The sequence below is a fragment of the Triturus cristatus genome, chromosome 2_2, assembly GCF_964204655.1.
Source record: "Triturus cristatus chromosome 2_2, aTriCri1.1, whole genome shotgun sequence".
In the NCBI taxonomy this organism is placed as follows: domain Eukaryota; kingdom Metazoa; phylum Chordata; class Amphibia; order Caudata; family Salamandridae; genus Triturus; species Triturus cristatus.
The window spans coordinates 1,161,978,662-1,161,996,155 of NC_140582.1; the positions used below are offsets into that span (position 1 = coordinate 1,161,978,662).

General features: G+C 46.6%; 1 protein-coding gene across 2 annotated transcripts in view; it reads right to left on the bottom strand.

Moving 5' to 3' along the window:
* The window catches only part of ADAM33 (ADAM metallopeptidase domain 33), a 117,821-nt gene extending 100,674 nt beyond the window's left edge, over positions 1-17,147 (bottom strand). Inside the window, exons 1-3 of one of the 2 annotated variants that reach the window (XM_085642700.1) lie at positions 17,004-17,140; positions 8,810-8,942; positions 560-666 (exon numbers count right to left, since the gene is read on the bottom strand). In XM_085642700.1, coding sequence (XP_085498826.1) covers positions 560-666; positions 8,810-8,873 — 171 coding nt within the window. In that variant the 5' untranslated portion in view covers positions 8,874-8,942; positions 17,004-17,140. Of the gene's footprint in view, positions 1-559; positions 667-8,809; positions 8,943-17,003 lie in introns of both variants that reach the window. The other variant, XM_085642699.1, reaches the window with a different exon arrangement.
* Between the last annotated feature and the right edge of the window lie 347 nt (positions 17,148-17,494).

Sequence of the window (17,494 nt, forward strand, 5' to 3'; positions counted from 1 at the left end):
TGGATTTTTTTCTTGATACCTGCCCTGATAGAAGCATGTAATGTAAAGAATGAATTGCACAACAACGAGTATAACAACAGTTGTTTATTAATTAAATAGATATGAAAAAAAGGACTAATACCCGCCACAGAAGCCGTTCTTATAGGTTTTGGGACCTGGAATAGTAGGAATTGTCCCACTTGGAGTGCGATGAGTCGCAGTTATGTTGGTGCTGCCATTGGCAGCGGGTAGTGAAAACCAATAGTGGCCCCTGACGAGGGCCCTGGGACTTTTTTTTTTTTAATTTACAAATTATGCACTGATGACATCTTCCTATTTTGCCATATTTGAGTTATAATGATATTTACAAACTAATCTGCCTTCGGCCTCGTGGTGATTTATGATATCACTAGTTACCCCCTCAATGGCAACATAGGACCAGATCGCAAACTTGCGTGTTATGTATTCTCTATACACATCATGTACTTCAGTGAGTCTAGTAGTAACACTTACTCACAGTGTAATCCCCCATCAAAAGACATTACTGAATATACAAGGGCAAACACTAAAATGTACTTACCTTTGGTAAGATTTTCAGTGTTCCATTTGAAGTTTGTTGATGTATGGTCTGGCCAGGCAACCCAAATATAGGTATATTTCTAGTTCGGTCCATGGAACATGTGATAGCTGAAAACAGAAAAAGAAATTATGCGCACCCTACTGTAATAAAATTAATTATATGCACAAAATAATTTACAAATTGTATCCACACATTGGATTTAACTTGTGCTTATTTCAAACTCAACTGTTTGCTTTTGAGTAACAAACAATCTGTAACTCAGCATTTTTTATTTTTTTTATTGTTAAAAATGAAAAATAGCGATGGATTGGGATGCGGCCGAAGTGATTACCAGTGGCTGAGATGAATTCAAGTATTCCAGCCATCACTTTCTCGTGTTCTTCATTCCACTGGTACAACACTTGGGATTCCTGGCATGCCGCACAGAGATTTTCAAGTTAGGTTGGAGTGCCCAGGCAAGTAGCAGGGTGAGGGATGGAGCACATGGGCTTCCCATTAGTTTCCCCTTCTGTCTGGTGGGCATGGCTTGGGTTATTAGTGTGTGTGAGAAGGGTTCTGTATTATGCAGCAACAATTGGTTGGAGGAGAGGGGGGGGGGGGTATATTTCTTCAACCAGAGCATTAGTTTACTCACAAACTACTTTTTTTATTGGTCTGGTAACTCAATCCCGCCTTGGTACAGACCATATATTATAGGACACAAACGTTTGAAAATGCTGTATATTATTAATCGTATATAGTAAAGTGATGGACAGATTATTAAATCATAATGAACCGCAAAATGATGTATTAGTCTGTCCATCTTGATTTCCCAGGTTCTAAGGGATACTGGGTCACCCCATTACTATTAATGGGAAGGGCTCTGGGCTCATGCAGGATGAACAGTGGGATGCCCTCCTCCTGGTGCAGTGAAAGTGTAGCCGTGCCTATGCCTGGACACCAAACAGAGCGAGAGGGATCACTGCACAGGATTATGCCATCCTCGATTTGTGCAACTGCAGCTGTGCCTGTTGAAAGCTTTGTGGGCAATGCAGAGTGCCTTGAAGGTAGTGGGTTTGGCTATAGGGAGCTAGTTAAGTGCTGGAAGTAATGGATTCCCAAACTGCAAGGTCTAGGAACTGCTTTGCTGTCGAGTTTTAGATCCTTTTAATTTTTGGGTGGGCCCCAAGATAAAGACTTACTTGTCTTTTTGAGGCGGCAAAGGGTAAGTGTGGCCTGTAGCTAAGACTAGAATGGAGGAAAGATGTGTGGAAGGGCTTGTATGATGTAAAAGACTCCTCTTGTGACCGTCTTCTCGAGAGCTCAGCGGAAGGTCAGAGTCCATGATCACTCCGAGGTTTCTTCCTCCATTTGATGTCGATGGCGGGTGTGGACTTCATGGAGCCTAATGGATGCAGGTTGGTAGTTCCCGCTGTGACACTAGTGGATTGGCATTGTGACCACCAGTGAGCCTGCATCATCCGTGGATTTATATTGTGTACCACGGTGTCCTCAGTAAATTGGTATTGTGCTCCCCAGTGCCCCACTATGAGCAGAGGATTGGCATTGAGCCATCGCCGACTCGCTATTATCAGGGGGTTGGTTCTGTGCCCATCAGTGTCTCAGGGTCTTCAGTGGCTCACTATCATCAATTGATTGGTATTCTGCCAGACAGGGACTCAATGTCATCAATTGTTTGGCACTGTGCCCAACAGTAACTTCCTGATATCAGTGTGAAGGTACTATACCAACCAGTGTCTCTGTATCGTCATTGGATTGGCATTGTGCCCACCAGTGAGATGCATCGTCAGTGGATTTATAGTGTGTACCCCAGTGTCCTCAATGAATAGGTATGGTGCTCACAAGTGTGCACCCCAGTATCCTCAGTGAATAGGTATTGTGCTCACCGGTGTGTACCCCAGTGTCCTCAGTGAATAGGTATTATGCTCACCAGTCTGCACACAACCTTCCTCTATGAATAGATATTGTGTTCACCAGTGTGCACCCCAGTCTCATAGGTGAATAGGTATTGTGCTCAACAGTGTGCACCCCAGAATCTTCAGTGAATAGGTATTGTGCTCACCAGTGTGTACCCCAGTGTCCCCAGTGAATAGGTACTATGCTCACCAGAGTGCACCCTGTGCCCTCAGTGAATAGGTATTGTGCTCACCAGTGTGCACCCCAGCATCCTCAGTGAATAGGTATTGTGCTCACCAGTGTGCACCCCAGCATCCTCAGTGAATAGGTATTGTGCTCACCAGTGTGTACCCCAGTGTCCTCAGTGAATAGGTATTGTGCTCGCCAATGTGTACTCCAGTGTCCTCGGTGAATAGGTATTGTGCTCAGTAGTGTAACTCAGAGTATACTCAGTGACAGTAGCGTAACAAAACTCAGGGGGGGGTCCTACAAAGTGTGCGGAGGGAGGGCCCACTCCAGACCCACTCAGAAGCTCTCAGCTGCCACCCGTGCACAGTGCATGAGGAGGCCCCCTGGAGTTAGGGCCCCTCTATCCGTGGGGGTTGCATGGGATGTTACGCCAGTGCTTAGTGAATAGATTTTGTGCACACCAGTGTGCACCCCAAGGTCCTCAGTGAATAGATTTTGTGCTCATCAGTGTGTACCCCAGTGTCCTAGGTGACTAGATATTGTGCGCGCCAGTGTGTACCACAGTGTCCTGAGGGAATAGATATTGTGGCCACCAGTGTATACTCCAGGGTCCTCAGTGAATATGTACTGTGCTCCCTAATGTGTACCCCAGTGTCCTTAGTGAATAGGCATTGTGCTCACCAGTGTGTACCCCAGTGTCCTCGGTGAATAAATATTGTGCTCACCAGTGTGCAACCCAGCATCCTCAGTGAATAGGTATTGTGCTCACCAGTGTGTACCCCAGTATCCTCAGTGAATAGGTATTGTGCTCACCGGTGTGTACCCCAGTGTCCTCAGTGAATAGGTATTATGCTTACCAGTCTGCACACAACCTTCCTCTATGAATAGATATTGTGTTCACCAGTGTGCACCCCAGTCTCATAGGTGAATAGGTATTGTGCTCAACAGTGTGCACCCCAGAATCTTCAGTGAATAGGTATTGTGCTCACCAGTGTGTACCCCAGTGTCCCCAGTGAATAGGTACTATGCTCACCAGAGTGCACCCTGTGCCCTCAGTGAATAGGTATTGTGCTCACCAGTGTGCACCCCAGCATCCTCAGTGAATAGGTATTGTGCTCACCAGTGTGCACCCCAGCATCCTCAGTGAATAGGTATTGTGCTCACCAGTGTGTACCCCAGTGTCCTCAGTGAATAGGTATTGTGCTCGCCAATGTGTACTCCAGTGTCCTCGGTGAATAGGTATTGTGCTCAGTAGTGTAACTCAGAGTATACTCAGTGACAGTAGCGTAACAAAACTCAGGGGGGGGTCCTACAAAGTGTGCGGAGGGAGGGCCCACTCCAGACCCACTCAGAAGCTCTCAGCTGCCACCCGTGCACAGTGCATGAGGAGGCCCCCTGGAGTTAGGGCCCCTCTATCCGTGGGGGTTGCATGGGATGTTACGCCAGTGCTTAGTGAATAGATTTTGTGCACACCAGTGTGCACCCCAAGGTCCTCAGTGAATAGATTTTGTGCTCATCAGTGTGTACCCCAGTGTCCTAGGTGACTAGATATTGTGCGCGCCAGTGTGTACCACAGTGTCCTGAGGGAATAGATATTGTGGCCACCAGTGTATACTCCAGGGTCCTCAGTGAATATGTACTGTGCTCCCTAATGTGTACCCCAGTGTCCTTAGTGAATAGGCATTGTGCTCACCAGTGTGTACCCCAGTGTCCTCGGTGAATAAATATTGTGCTCACCAGTGTGCAACCCAGCATCCTCAGTGAATAGGTATTGTGCTCACCAGTGTGTACCCCAGTGTCCCCAGTGAATAGGTATTGTGCTCACCAGTGTGTACCCCAGTGTCCTTAGTGAATAGGTATTGTGCTCACCAGTGTGTACCCCAGTGTCCTTAGTGAATAGGTATTGTGCTCGCCAATGTGTACTCCAGTGTCCTCGGTGAATAGGTATTGTGCTCAGTAGTGTAACTCAGAGTATACTCAGTGACAGTAGCGTAACAAAACTCAAGGGGGGGGGGTCCTACAAAGTGTGCGGAGGGAGGGCCCACTCCAGACCCACTCAGAAGCTCTCAGCTGCCACCCGTGCACAGTGCATGAGGAGGCCCCCTGAAGTTAGGGCCCCTCTATTGCATGTGATGTTACGCCAGTGCTTAGTTAATAGATTTTGTGCACACCAGTGTGCACCCCAAGGTCCTCAGTGAATAGGTATTGTGCTCGCCAGGTTTTGAGGTTTCTTGAGAAGCGATGTTATCTGTCTGAGGTGGAGCGGAAGGTCGTTCCAGGCTCTGGCCGCGCGGAAGGAGAAGGAGCGACCTCCCTATCTGGTCTTTCTGCTGCGGGGGACCACTGCGTAGGAAAGCTGGGCTGATCGTAGGGTCCTTTGGGGTGTGTGGAATTTGAGTCGGCTATTCAGGTATGCTGGTCCGGTGTCGTGGAGGGCCTTGTGAGCGTGGGTGAGCATCTTGAAGGTGACTCTAGCTTCGATGGGGAGCCAGTGGAGTGTGCGCAGGTGCTGGGAGATGTGGCAGGGTCTTGGCAGGTTGAGGACCAGTCTTGCGGCGGCGTTTTGGATGTTCTGTAGCTTGCGGGTGAGGTTTTTGTTTCTTCCGGCATAGAGTGTGTTGCCGTAGTCGAGCCTGCTGGTTACCAGGGCGTGAGTGACAGTCTTGTGCTCACCAGTGTGTACCCCAGTGTCCTCAGTGAATGGATATTGTGCTCACCATTGTGTACCCCAGTGTCCTCAGTGAATGGATACTGTGCTCACTAGTGCGTACCCTAGTGTCCTCAGTGAATAAATATTGTGCTCGCCAGTGTGTACCCCAGTGTCCCCAGTGAATGGATACTGTGCTCACTAGTGTGTACCCCAGTGTCTTCGGTGAATAGGTATTGTGCTCGCCAGTGTGTACCCCAGTGTCCTCAGTGAATAGATATTGTGCTCACTAGGGCGTTCCCCCTTGTCTTCGGTGAATAGGTATTGTGCTCACCATTGTGAACCCCAGTGAATGGATACTGTACTCACTGGTGCGTGCCCCAGTGTCCTCAGTGAATAAATATTGTGCTCGCCAGTGTGTAACCCAGTGTCCTCAGTGAATGGATATTGTATTCACCAGTGTGTACTCCAGTGTCCCCAGTAAATGGATATTGTGCTCACTAGTGCGTACCCCAGTGTCTTTGGTGAATAGGTATTGTGCTCGCCAGTGTGTACCCCAGTGTCCTCAGTGAATGGCTATTGTGCTCACTAGTGCGTACCCCAGTATCTTCGCTAAATAAGTATTGTGCTCACCAGAATGTACCCCACTGTCCTCAGCGTATGAATATAGTGCTCAGCCTTGTGTACCCCAATGTCCTCAGTGAATGGCTATTGCACTCGCTAGTGCAGACCTTAGTATTCTCATCAAATTCATATTTTGCTCACCAGTGTGTACTTCAGTGTTCTCGGTGAATAAGTATTGTGTTCACTAGTGTTTAGCACACTACCATCAGCGGGTCGGTTCTGTACCCAGCGGTGACCCAGTGTGTTTAGTGGCTCACAATCATTACTGGATTGGTTTTGTACTAACCAGGGACTCGATGTCATTAATTGCTTGGCACTGTGCCCACGAGTAACTCCTTGATATCAGTGCATTGGTACTATGCCCATCTGTGCCTCAGTGAGACACTATCAACCGTGGACTGGTATTGTGCCCACCAGTGACTCCCTACCACCAGTGGATTGTTACTGTTCCAGCCAGGGACTCAGTATCATCAAAGGTTGGGCATCACGCCCACCAGAGACTTCCTGAAATCAGTGCATTGGGACTGCGCCCATCAGTGCCTCAGTGACCCACTATTATCCGTGGACTTGTATTGTGCCCATTAGTGTCTCAATGGTTCATTCACCATCATCCGTGACTTGGTGTTCCATGAACTGATTGCGTGAAGCCGGTGAACAACCATTAAAGGCACGGTAGGCAGCATTAAGGGCCCCACGGAGATTAGGGGTGTCTCGGGACTGAATCCGTCGGGGAGACCTCCATATTTACACCAGGCAGCAGGCTGAGTCACTTATGTACATAAACCAGCACTGTATGTCCAGGGCATCTCTGCCACCCCACCAGTCGCAGAAGAGCAGCCGTACACCCGTGCAAGGTGCAGCTGGCACAGCGTGATCTCAGGGGAAACTCCTGTGGTCATAGTGCTTCATCACTGTGCACATGGACAGCTCTTCTGGATGTGCTGGAGAGGGAAGTAAGAGCCAACAAGGCCTCAGCAGATGCTCATATCCGCCATAAAATAGCGCCTCAGCAGCAGAGGTAGGAGCCACCAGCACTAACACTGAACACTGCAAGTAGTGGCCTTGTTGATTAAAAGCAATAATGAAACACAGGCCAGGCTCAAACTACAGGGATCCTTTAAACTGTGGAGGTGGGTGGACATGTCATCAATGGTGCTGTAACAACTGGGAAAAGAGGTGACGAGGGCTTCCCTCTCACGCCCAACGAGTTGGAAGGATTTACTTTGTGGAAACAAATCGGACAGAAGACCAACTGGAAAGGAGAGACTCGAATAAACTGCTCAAGGGGGTAATGAACCTGTTGGTGACGTGTAGGCTGGAGGGCGGAGATTACGGAGCTGCAAGCTAGGTGCCAGGTCAGGTGCCACTTGCCCTCCACCCCCACTGCCCCCCTCCACCGTGGGTTCAATGAGTCACACTGGCGGGGAAGGGGTCGGGGAAGGATAATTACAGCCCCAACAGGAATAGGCCTGGGCGGTGAAATTCGCTCAGTTTGCAGAGTTTTCTGCACTCCGCGGAGCTCAAAAAACTCCATTTCGCGATGGGCAGCGGAGTTTTTTCCCTGTTCACGATCGCGAACGATGAGTGCGAACCATAAGATCGCGAGCGCGAGTTGCCACTCGGCTAGAATTTTTTACCCGAGCGACAGGAATACCAGCACAAACTGAAGTTCGCACTGCACTCCGCCACTCGCTGAACTTCGCAGAGTTTTTTTGTAACTTCGCCGAGTTCCGCGTAGCAAAACTCTGCAAACTATGCCCAGGCCTAAACAGGAGACGAGTGGGCTGAAAACGTCGTTCCCCCTCCCCAAAAACGCCATATCTGGCTTCAAGGCAAGATGCACACCCCTTCAATCTCCACACATCTGTGTACTCGTAGCCCCGCCAGGCTGATCCTACAGACCAATGTGATGGCCTGGAGAGGGACAGGTGAAAAACACTACGGCCCCTTGATGGAGGAGGTGAGGGGAGAAGGGAGTGACAGAGGCCCACCTGCCCCTTACTGCAGGCCTCCCAGGACCCAAACACACCCCAAATCCGACCACAAACAACGAACACTCACAACATGCTGAAAGGTGGCCATTGTCTGAATCCCGACTACCCACATTACCAATTCCATCTCGACATCCCTAATTTCTGATTAACTGCTCAGGACGAAGGTTGTGTTGTTTCATGTTATAATGTCACATGAAAGTATGTTGTATAATAATGTAATTAGGACAGATCTAACGACAGCTTCTGCTGTCTCGTCTACCTCATGTAATATAAAATAAGAAATACAAAATACTTGCATATAGACACAATGAGGGGATTTGGTTCATCCCTCTTCATCGATTGTTCAACTTTCATTCACATTTTATTTCCAACCACCACAGGATAAAGCATGAGGCAAAGGGTCAGCCTACATCAGCCATTGGCTCTTTTGCAGTGAGTGACAGCATTTACACACTCACATGTGCACATCCACCAAAAAGAAATACACTTCAGTGCCATTGTTGGTGGGCCAATACGTTAATCTCCCAATGCTTTTTTGTTTTTCATTTCTTGGTCCTTTTACTTTTCAGAACTCAACAACCAGAAAGTGCAAAAATAGGCGATGCCACTTTCTAAATGTGGTGGCTATATATTTGCAATAAAAAAAATTACATTTAAAACAAATTAAATATTGAATATAATTTTGGTAGGAAAAAAATGGTCCTTCTTAGCAACAGGTAAACAAACAACTAAAGAATCCCTTTTTAGCTTTAAGGCACATCACAGGAAAATAGGATTCTTATAAGTGCAAACAAAAACCTTCTCTTAGTTTTGAACTACTATAAATTCAAATGCATTAGAGTGACTAAGAAAATATAAAAAGCTTAGGCAAAGGCAATGGGTTTCACCAGTGACACTTACTGACGTTGCCAATGTCTGGTGTTTTTTCTCCCAGCTGAACATCGTGCTTGTACGTATAATGCATCTTTTTTATTTGGGAATTTCTTTGATAATATGACCCTTGCGAGACAGCCAACGCAGTCCGTTGCTCAGGCTGAAAAATATAACATAAAACAATTTTGGACTCTTCCAGCTGATGGAACATTAAACAGAAAATAAATGGGGAGGTAGTAATCCCAGGTGGGGAGCGCCAGATTATGCACTTTGGTCCTAAATTAGGATCCACGTTAGAGTTTGGTGTACGGGTACTCCATCACAAGCATCTAAATCAAGCACTTAGTTTATGGGCATAGTCTGAATATTCCTCATTCGTCCTATGTGGCCTTTGAGAACATTGTCTCCCACTAAGTTGTAAAAGCAATGAGTTAACTGAATGCCGTCAAGATTCCTTCTTTAGTACCGTGAATAAGACAGCCCCAAGGTGGTGGGCACATCATCTCGCCCTCTTTTTTTACCCAGATTTTATGGCTGGTAAAATCGTGGATTCCTGGAAGCCAAGTATTATCATCTTTATGTTACAGAAAGTGACTGGGATGACCCATCCGCATGCCCTGATGCAGACCCGAATGACCTAAACAATCTCCTCCCCATCTCTAACCTCCCCCTTCTTTCTAAAGCACTCGAAATATGTGTCTTGCTCCAATTAGATAATCACATTGAAAATTTCAACTTACTGAACTCCCTACAAGCAGGCTTCAGGAAAGGCTGCAGCACCGAAACTGCCATGCTAAAAATTGTCGATGACATCCACCACTCCCTCCATCACGGTGAGGCCTGTCTACTTATCCTCCTTGATCTCTCCACAGAGTTTGATACGGTCAGCTACTTTGCCCTACTTAATGTGCTCTGAGATCGCTTCGGCCTTAATGGTACTGCCCACAAGTGGTTTGTCTCCTATCTACAACATCGAACACAGCAAATAGAAATTCAAGACTGTCTCTATATACCCCCACTCCGGTCTCCCTAGGAGTCCCCCAGGGATCTATACTCTCTCTTTAACCTCTTAATGGAACCCCCTCGCCCTTATTCTAAATCAAGCTGGAATCAACTACCACCTCTATGCCGATGACACCCAACTCTACTATAAGATTAAAACCCACGCTGACATCTTACACCTTAACAACACCCTCACTAAGATCCAATCCTGATTTCAATTAAATGTTCTGAAACTCAACCCTAAAAAAACTGATATCATTATCTTCGCCCCTAAAAATAGCCCTCTCCCGATTCAAACCTGGATCTCTGACCTCAGTGCCTTTAGCTGCTCCCTCTCCTTGTTCAACTCAGTAAAATCTCTGGGTATCTCCATCGATAATAGCCTAAATCTCAATGTTCACATCAAAAACTCGGCTAAAGGAGACCTTTTCACTCTCAGTCATCTCAAGAAAATTAAGCCCATTCTCCCAACTGAAGACTTTAAATTAGTAGTTCAATCCCTGGTCCTTTTTCCGAATTGATTAGGGCAACGCCATCCTCACGGGAATCCCCAAGGTCCACCTAGCTGCACTTAAATCTGTACTCAACCTTGTAGCCAGGCTCATCACCGACTGCAAACGTTGTGACCGCATCTCCACAGCCCTCAAAACCCTTAAATGGCTCCCCATCATACACAGATCCGCCTACAAAAATGCATGAATCACACACAAGGTCCTCCATCAAAATACACCGTCATACTTCGCCAATAAACTCTGAAAAGCGGGCAGCACACAACCTCTGAGAAGCACTAACGCTCTCCTCCTTGTCCCACCCCTGCTAAAAAGAAATCCACACAATCCCTCTCCATCACCGGAAATGCCCCATACATCTGGAATGCCCTCCCTGAAGACCTGCGATGCACCCCTTCCTATATTAGCTTTAAAAAAAGACCTCAAAATGCACCTCCTCAATCAATATTGGGGGCCTTAACCTGCGCCTTAATTTTGATTTTCCATGTCACATATGTATATATCTCTTTGCTCTAACTATCTGTTTATGTGATATGTATAACCTCAAGCCGTTTCTCTTTAGTTAACTTGTTGGTTTTCCATCCTGTTTTAATTCTGTTTCTTTCCATAACTATCTTAAACTCATGTAAAGTGCTCTGAAACCTCTGGGTCCAGCCAGCGCTATATAAAACCTCTAAAAATAAATACCGGTTTAACATCCAACTGGACTCTGCAGTAAGATTATTGCAAAGCTTCTCCTTGTAAAACACAAAGAATTGGCTTCTATTTCAAACCGGGTGCTTGAGGAACAAGCCGGGTTCAGGAAATGGTACTCCAAAGTGGAGCAATGTACCATCCTAGTCAATTACCACAAGTGGATAAAGCAGTTGGAGTGAGTGTTCTATAGTGCTGCTTTGTCGGGTCGACTACCCGACACTCTGGAAGAAGCTCCGAAAGGAGGATGGACCTAGTACTTCTTCATGTAATGATGCAGTTAAACTTGAACTGTTAGTGTCACAATAAAACACATGGGGGGGGGGGGGACACTAAAAGGAAAGGTTGAGACAGCAATGAGCTGCACGTTGGCTCCCCTGCTGTTTAGCTGATGCTTACACCACCCTCACACTCGCCTCTTTGGAATGCCTTACTTCTCGCAGCTGCCGATTAGTTCTTATATACACCAATGACACCCTTTTATGAGCCTGCTTGAAAGTCACCGTGCAGAGTCTGATCCAAGGTTTAGGGATTTTATTGCACTGAATCCAAGATGAAAATTATGTTCCTGGAGGAAACAAAAATAAAAAGGAGAACCATTTGTTTTTGTTGGACAATTTTCTTTGAATAGTTCTGCTCAAATTTCTATTTGGGAATAAAATTCTTGGAAGACCTCTCCTGGAACCTCCATGGAAGCGAAGAATTTGAAAAGGTTATAGCAGCTAATACAGATCTGACGAGTTTACCAAACCATTCGGTGATTCCTACCCTACTTTTATAGCAACAGGTATTGTGCTGCATGGGAAGAAGGCCATAAAAAGATAGATAGCTGAAAGATTTAGTTGGCAGAGTCACTTGCGTGACCAGATGATTCATTAGTTGACCCTCGGTTACTATTGGATCTCCAGTCAATTGCAATGAAAGAAAATAACTGCTTTATTGTATACTGGGCTGACATAAAAAGATAAAAGGGGCCATAGCAAAAAAGATAATGTTGACAAAGATAGTCAGATGAGCCAGCATGGTACACAAGGAACTCCCCATAAGTTAAGGAGATCTTAGAATGCGTGTAACGTGTTTGGCTCATTCTTAGATGTTAATTAGAACACTAAAATGTTGGGAGCTTCAGAGAAGACCATTATGTGGCTCAGGGAAGACTTTGCCCTGCAGCTCGGGCTGGACTGTTTCCATGAGGAGCAGGGTCAGGACTGATTTGCATATGGCTGGGTCTAAACTGCGGTGGCATGGTGGGAGAAAAATGATGGATTGGAATGCGGCCCAACCTTTTGCCAGTGGCTGAGATGAATTCAAACATTCTATCCATCACCATGTTGTTTTTGCCTTTCATGTCCTAAGTGCGCAGGGTATGCCCAGATGTGGGTTCCAGGCTCCCTGTGCCACTGGAAACAAATATACCTGCTGAAGAGACGTCATAAGAGCAAAAACGGTCCCAGTTTGCTTATGTTCCAGTTCGAGGAGGACTTGGCCTGGCAGTTCAGGCTGGACTGCTTCTATGAGGAGTAGGGTAAAGATTGATTTGCATATGGCTGTGTCCAAACTGAGGTGGCACGATGGGCAAAAAAACCCAATGGATTGGGATGTGGCCCGAGCTATTGCTAGTGGCTGAGATGCATTCCATCCATCAACTTGTTGTTTTTGCAGGGCTATAATAGCTGGGAAAACTTTGTGCTCAAACATTCTAATGTTTTTCTTTCCGTTTCTCCCTTTGTCATTTAGAACATTCTACCCTCAGTATGTAGAATGTTCTGATAGCCCTTCTGCCTCTGCCTATACCGGTTATTAACCCCTTTGCCGCGGGGGGGCGGCGGCGGCACTGTGCTCGTGACGAGCCGAGCTCGTTATGAGGCACAGTGGATGTGTGCTCATGACGAGCTGGGCTCGTCACGACTCCGCCCACTGATTGATTCTCCCGCACAGGCGGGGAATCAATTGCGCGTGGGAGTGGCGCGACCGTAATGACGAGCCCAGCTCATCACGAGCACAGCTCCACTGTGCCTCATGATGAGCTGGGCTCGTCATAGGCATGGAAGCAGTTGAAGGCCTTCTGCCCTGTTATAGGTCATTACCTGTAGCTCAGGCATATAACTCGGTTTCAGGGCCTTTAACAACTGATATAGCTCTCGGCAGTGGGATATATTAGTACTGCACAGCCTCCAGTTGGAGATCTAACCAGTATCAAATATATGAAATATACACATATGTATATATCAAATCTATACATCAATATAACCACTAAACTGGCTTTGGGCAACTGTCACCTAGAAGGATCAAAACAAATACCTCCCTTTACCTGGCATTGCTTTGTTTTTCCACCTGAATATATCTTTTTGGACACAAACGTCTCTGTAATTTGTTCTACTTGCATGATGACATTTTTAGTCGGATATTGTCATATCAATTGTTGTCTAATTCTCCATAATTCTGGCGCAACTTTAAAGCAGGTATCTTACTTTTGCTTCATTTTCAAACTAGGATGGTTTTAAGATAGATTTTACTAAAGTAATTTTTTAGAGGATACATGGCCATTTGATTGTCACTTGTGTGTGCCCCGCTGAGACACATGCCACATAAGAACCAGTCAAAAGAGTGCAGCACTAAAGATGCCCTTTCAAAGTTGGAAAATCTGTGGATTCATAGGAGGAAAAGTACAAATGGCATACTGGAGCCTTCGTGGGCCAAAGGTTTCCTATCGAAATTCAAATTTGAAATTCTTGTTCCATTGGGCCTTTCTTAAAATCAGCAAGTGTGCATGGTGTCGAAGATGGTTCCTTCTAAGGTTCTGAGGCTGGCCTGCTTCTCTCCTCATGTAAAGCCTCAGTGTTCCGAACTATGTGTAGGATGGAGGCCAGTGGTGGGATGGTGGTCACATGCCAGTGTTCCGGGACTGTGGGCAGAATACATTTACAATCAGTGGGCAGTTGAAGCCGTGAGTCTGAGGCATCTAAGTGACAATTTTCTCAGTGTCTCCTGAAATATGAACTCAACTTGTGTCTTGACCAAAAGAAGCAAAGAGGGCAGCACGCAGTAGCGAGAACACGATTCTACTCAGAAGAGGGCCTACTGATCCGTTCCATCAATCAGTCAATCAATGATTTGTAAAGCGCAGCAGATCACTCGCGAGGGTCTCAAGGCAATGGGGTAGCTGCTACTTTTGTGGTGCGCCGTTCATTCGAACAGCCAGGACTGGAGTCCTTTCCTGCATTCCTGGAGTGATGGGGTGGTCCTGAGGTGCAGGGGAAGGTCGTTCCAAGCTTTGGCCGTCAGGTGTGAGAAGGAGCTCCCTCTGCTGTTCCCTCAGCGGATCCAGGAAGTGTCTGCGAGGAAGAGGTAGGCGGCACGTAGGGGTCTGTTTGATTGGTGGAAGGTCAAGCGTTTGTTGATGTAAGCTGGTCCTTCGTTGTGCAGGGCTTTGTATGTGTGGGTCAACATATTGAACTGACATCTCTTCTGGATGGGGAGCCAGTGTAGCTTCTTAAGCTGGGGTGTGATGCAAGTTTGTCTGGGGAGGGACATAGCAAGAAACGTTCAACCAGAAAGTTGATCTCAAAACTCATTTCTGAATTTCATATCCTTGTGGTAAGGAAAAGGGCGTCTAGCAAGTGCAGACCATTCGCTCTAAAATACAGACCTTGGAAAAGATTGCTGCTCCTCCCTGTAGAAAAAAGCAAGTCCGTCACATTATTGGATTTGCTGAATACCTATTATCCGGTACCCATCAGAAGTATCTTACATTTTTACTTCAGTGCATCCATTACCAATTCTCAGGTTCATCCTCAAGCAGGCACAGAGGGTGGCCACAAAGATCCTGGTCCTGATGGTAGCTCAGCTGGATCTGGGTGCCTCTCAGCATCTCCTTACGAGAAGATGGACTTCTCTATGTAACCTCCACATTACAGATCCCCAAGAGGAGGGCGAGGAGTGCAAGGCGTTGGTTTCCTCATGAATTGGAAGATGCCATTTCCAAGTCCAAAATAAGACATCACCTTCTTTGGGTCTTGGGGCTTTCTTCAGGACGACAGAAATGTGGATCTCAAATTCAGGAAACTTCTGTCACATGGTCCCGGTTACAGTCAGTGTAGTCATGGTTGATTCCACCCAACCTCTCCAAAGTGATTCTATCTTCTACTTCAGATCATAGTGCTCACCGTAGATGTCTGTGGTGTGGTGAGGAGTAACTTGGCTCCCTCTCGGGCTGCTGGTTATCTGCTGTGATCTGCCTATTGGAAGGAACTGGCAGGGAGTTTTCATACTCCCCCCTCTTTGCCTCAGCAAAGAGCAGTTTTTTGCCAGATGGGTGGTGCACTAGCACAGGCTATGTCAAGAGACAAAGTGAACAAGATCCAAGTAATTGGAGGGATATCTGAGTTTCAGGCGGAGCTGTGGGCTGATGACACCGGTTACTACTAAGTGCAGACCATATTCGGAAAGTGGAGAATGTGCAATCAGACAGACTCAGCAGATTTTTCCCCAAAGCCCAGGCATTGTTACTTCACTCGGAGAATGTCCTACAAATCTCGCTGAAGTTTGCAGTAACTATTTGCAACACTGGGCAATGCTCAACTGGCCAATGACCGTTCCTCCTTTGCGTAAACCATGGAGCTGGAGTCAGTACCTCGACTCTTAGCAGGCCCAGCAGTCTCTTGGACGCTTTTCTTCCCACTCCACTTCTCATCTAACTTGCAGTGAAGATCAGGGCAGACAGGTGGAGGTTGTACTGCAGGACTCCTAGCTTCCAGAGCATGGCTCCCTATTCCATTTTGCTGGGTATGTAAGCGCTGGTTACATGCTAGTAAGAGTGCTAGTAAGAATAGAATAGATGGATTTTCAACTGTCTTCTAAAATCTAGAAGGCGCTTGTGATGCGAATGGTCTACAGTAAAGAGACCCGCAGACAACACACGTAAAAACTACCAACATATAGCATTCTGGGACTTGTAGTTTCACACTTTGCATAGATGATGTACGAGTTCAAAAGGACTCCAACATGCAAGGGCAGTTGATTAAAAGGCCAAGGCTGCGTGAGTGGGTCACACTTGACGCAGGGCCGCTTGACAGATGTGCCTTTGTAGATTAAAAGTTAAATATTAACAAAACACTGTAGATAATTCATGCCACTCTCTGGCTGCTGCATGTGGGCAGCAACCAGGTGTCCTGTAGCAGGGAGAAGAGAGGCGGTGACAAGTAGGCGCTGAGAGAGTGAATGACAAACGTTGTTAAACAACACACGAGGGAGTAACACGCTGGATAGGAGATGGGTAATAAATGAAGGAATATAAGAAGACGAGGCTACACATAAAACCTCAAGCTATCCCAATGACTGACTGACCCAGCCAGAGTTCTAGATTATCCCACGGCTGACCGTGCGTGAGCAGCTCGGCCAGTTCAGGGGTTTTTTCTTTGCATTTTGGGATTGTAGTTCTTAGAAATTCGATTTTTGGTCAGTAGAGGTAAGCACCCTGTCACAGTAACCACAATCCTAATCAGGGTAAGTCAGAAACACGCTTTAAATTAACCGGTGCTCAGCCTGACAGAGCAGTCAGGCTTAACTTAAAAGACAATATTAAAAGTATTTGTGCACACAACACACAGTAACACAGAGAAAACAACAACAAAAAGACTCCACACCAGTGTAGAAAAATAGAGACTATTTTTATAAATAAAACTAGACCAAAATGACAAATATCCAATCAGCAGAAGTCGATGTATGAATTTTTAAATATTAATGCAAAAATAACCCTTAGAAACATGAAAGTAGTAAACTTGTGAGCCATAACATAGTCTTGTTTTTTTATTAGCATTCTGGTACTTGTAGTTCTGCATTTAGAACCGAACATTTAAACTACAGGCACCGACATAAAAGTAGAACCACTCGCGCCACATGGGGAAGGGGTAAACCAATCGTTATTCTGTGCTCTGGTGTTAGGAGGAACGCCGCGCGTGGCTTTGGCTGGGCACAGTCTGAGCTGGGGGGCCCCGCGCCCCACATGCCCCTCTTACCTCCCACTGGGCTCCGCAGCTGTGGCCAGCACAGGACCCCCATGGCCAGGAAACACAGAGCTCTCATGGTAGCCGAGTGGACGGGCTCCGTGGCTACCTGGCTGCTGCACTCTATGGAAGTCATTTCAGGTCCCCCCTGAGCCGCGCTGTGGGCGAGGAGGCGGGGCGGGGGAGGGGGAGGCAAGCAAGGGCAGGCCCTTGACAAACACAGCAAACAGACACCCGCTGCAGGCAAAAAATACCCCCAGTAGCCACACGTCCACCAAGTGAACCGTCCAGACCTTTCCCGCTGCTTTCAAAAATGGAACTCTAAGCTTCCCCTTTAATACATTTTAAAGAATCCGACGTGGAAAGGAGCGCTCCTGCATGCAGCCTGCTGAGAATGAATTTGTCATTTGCTAACTTCCTTGAAAAAATAAGCTTCTGCTTTACGTTCATGAAGTTAAATATATATATTGACCATCAAATACTTAAAAATATACTTATTATCT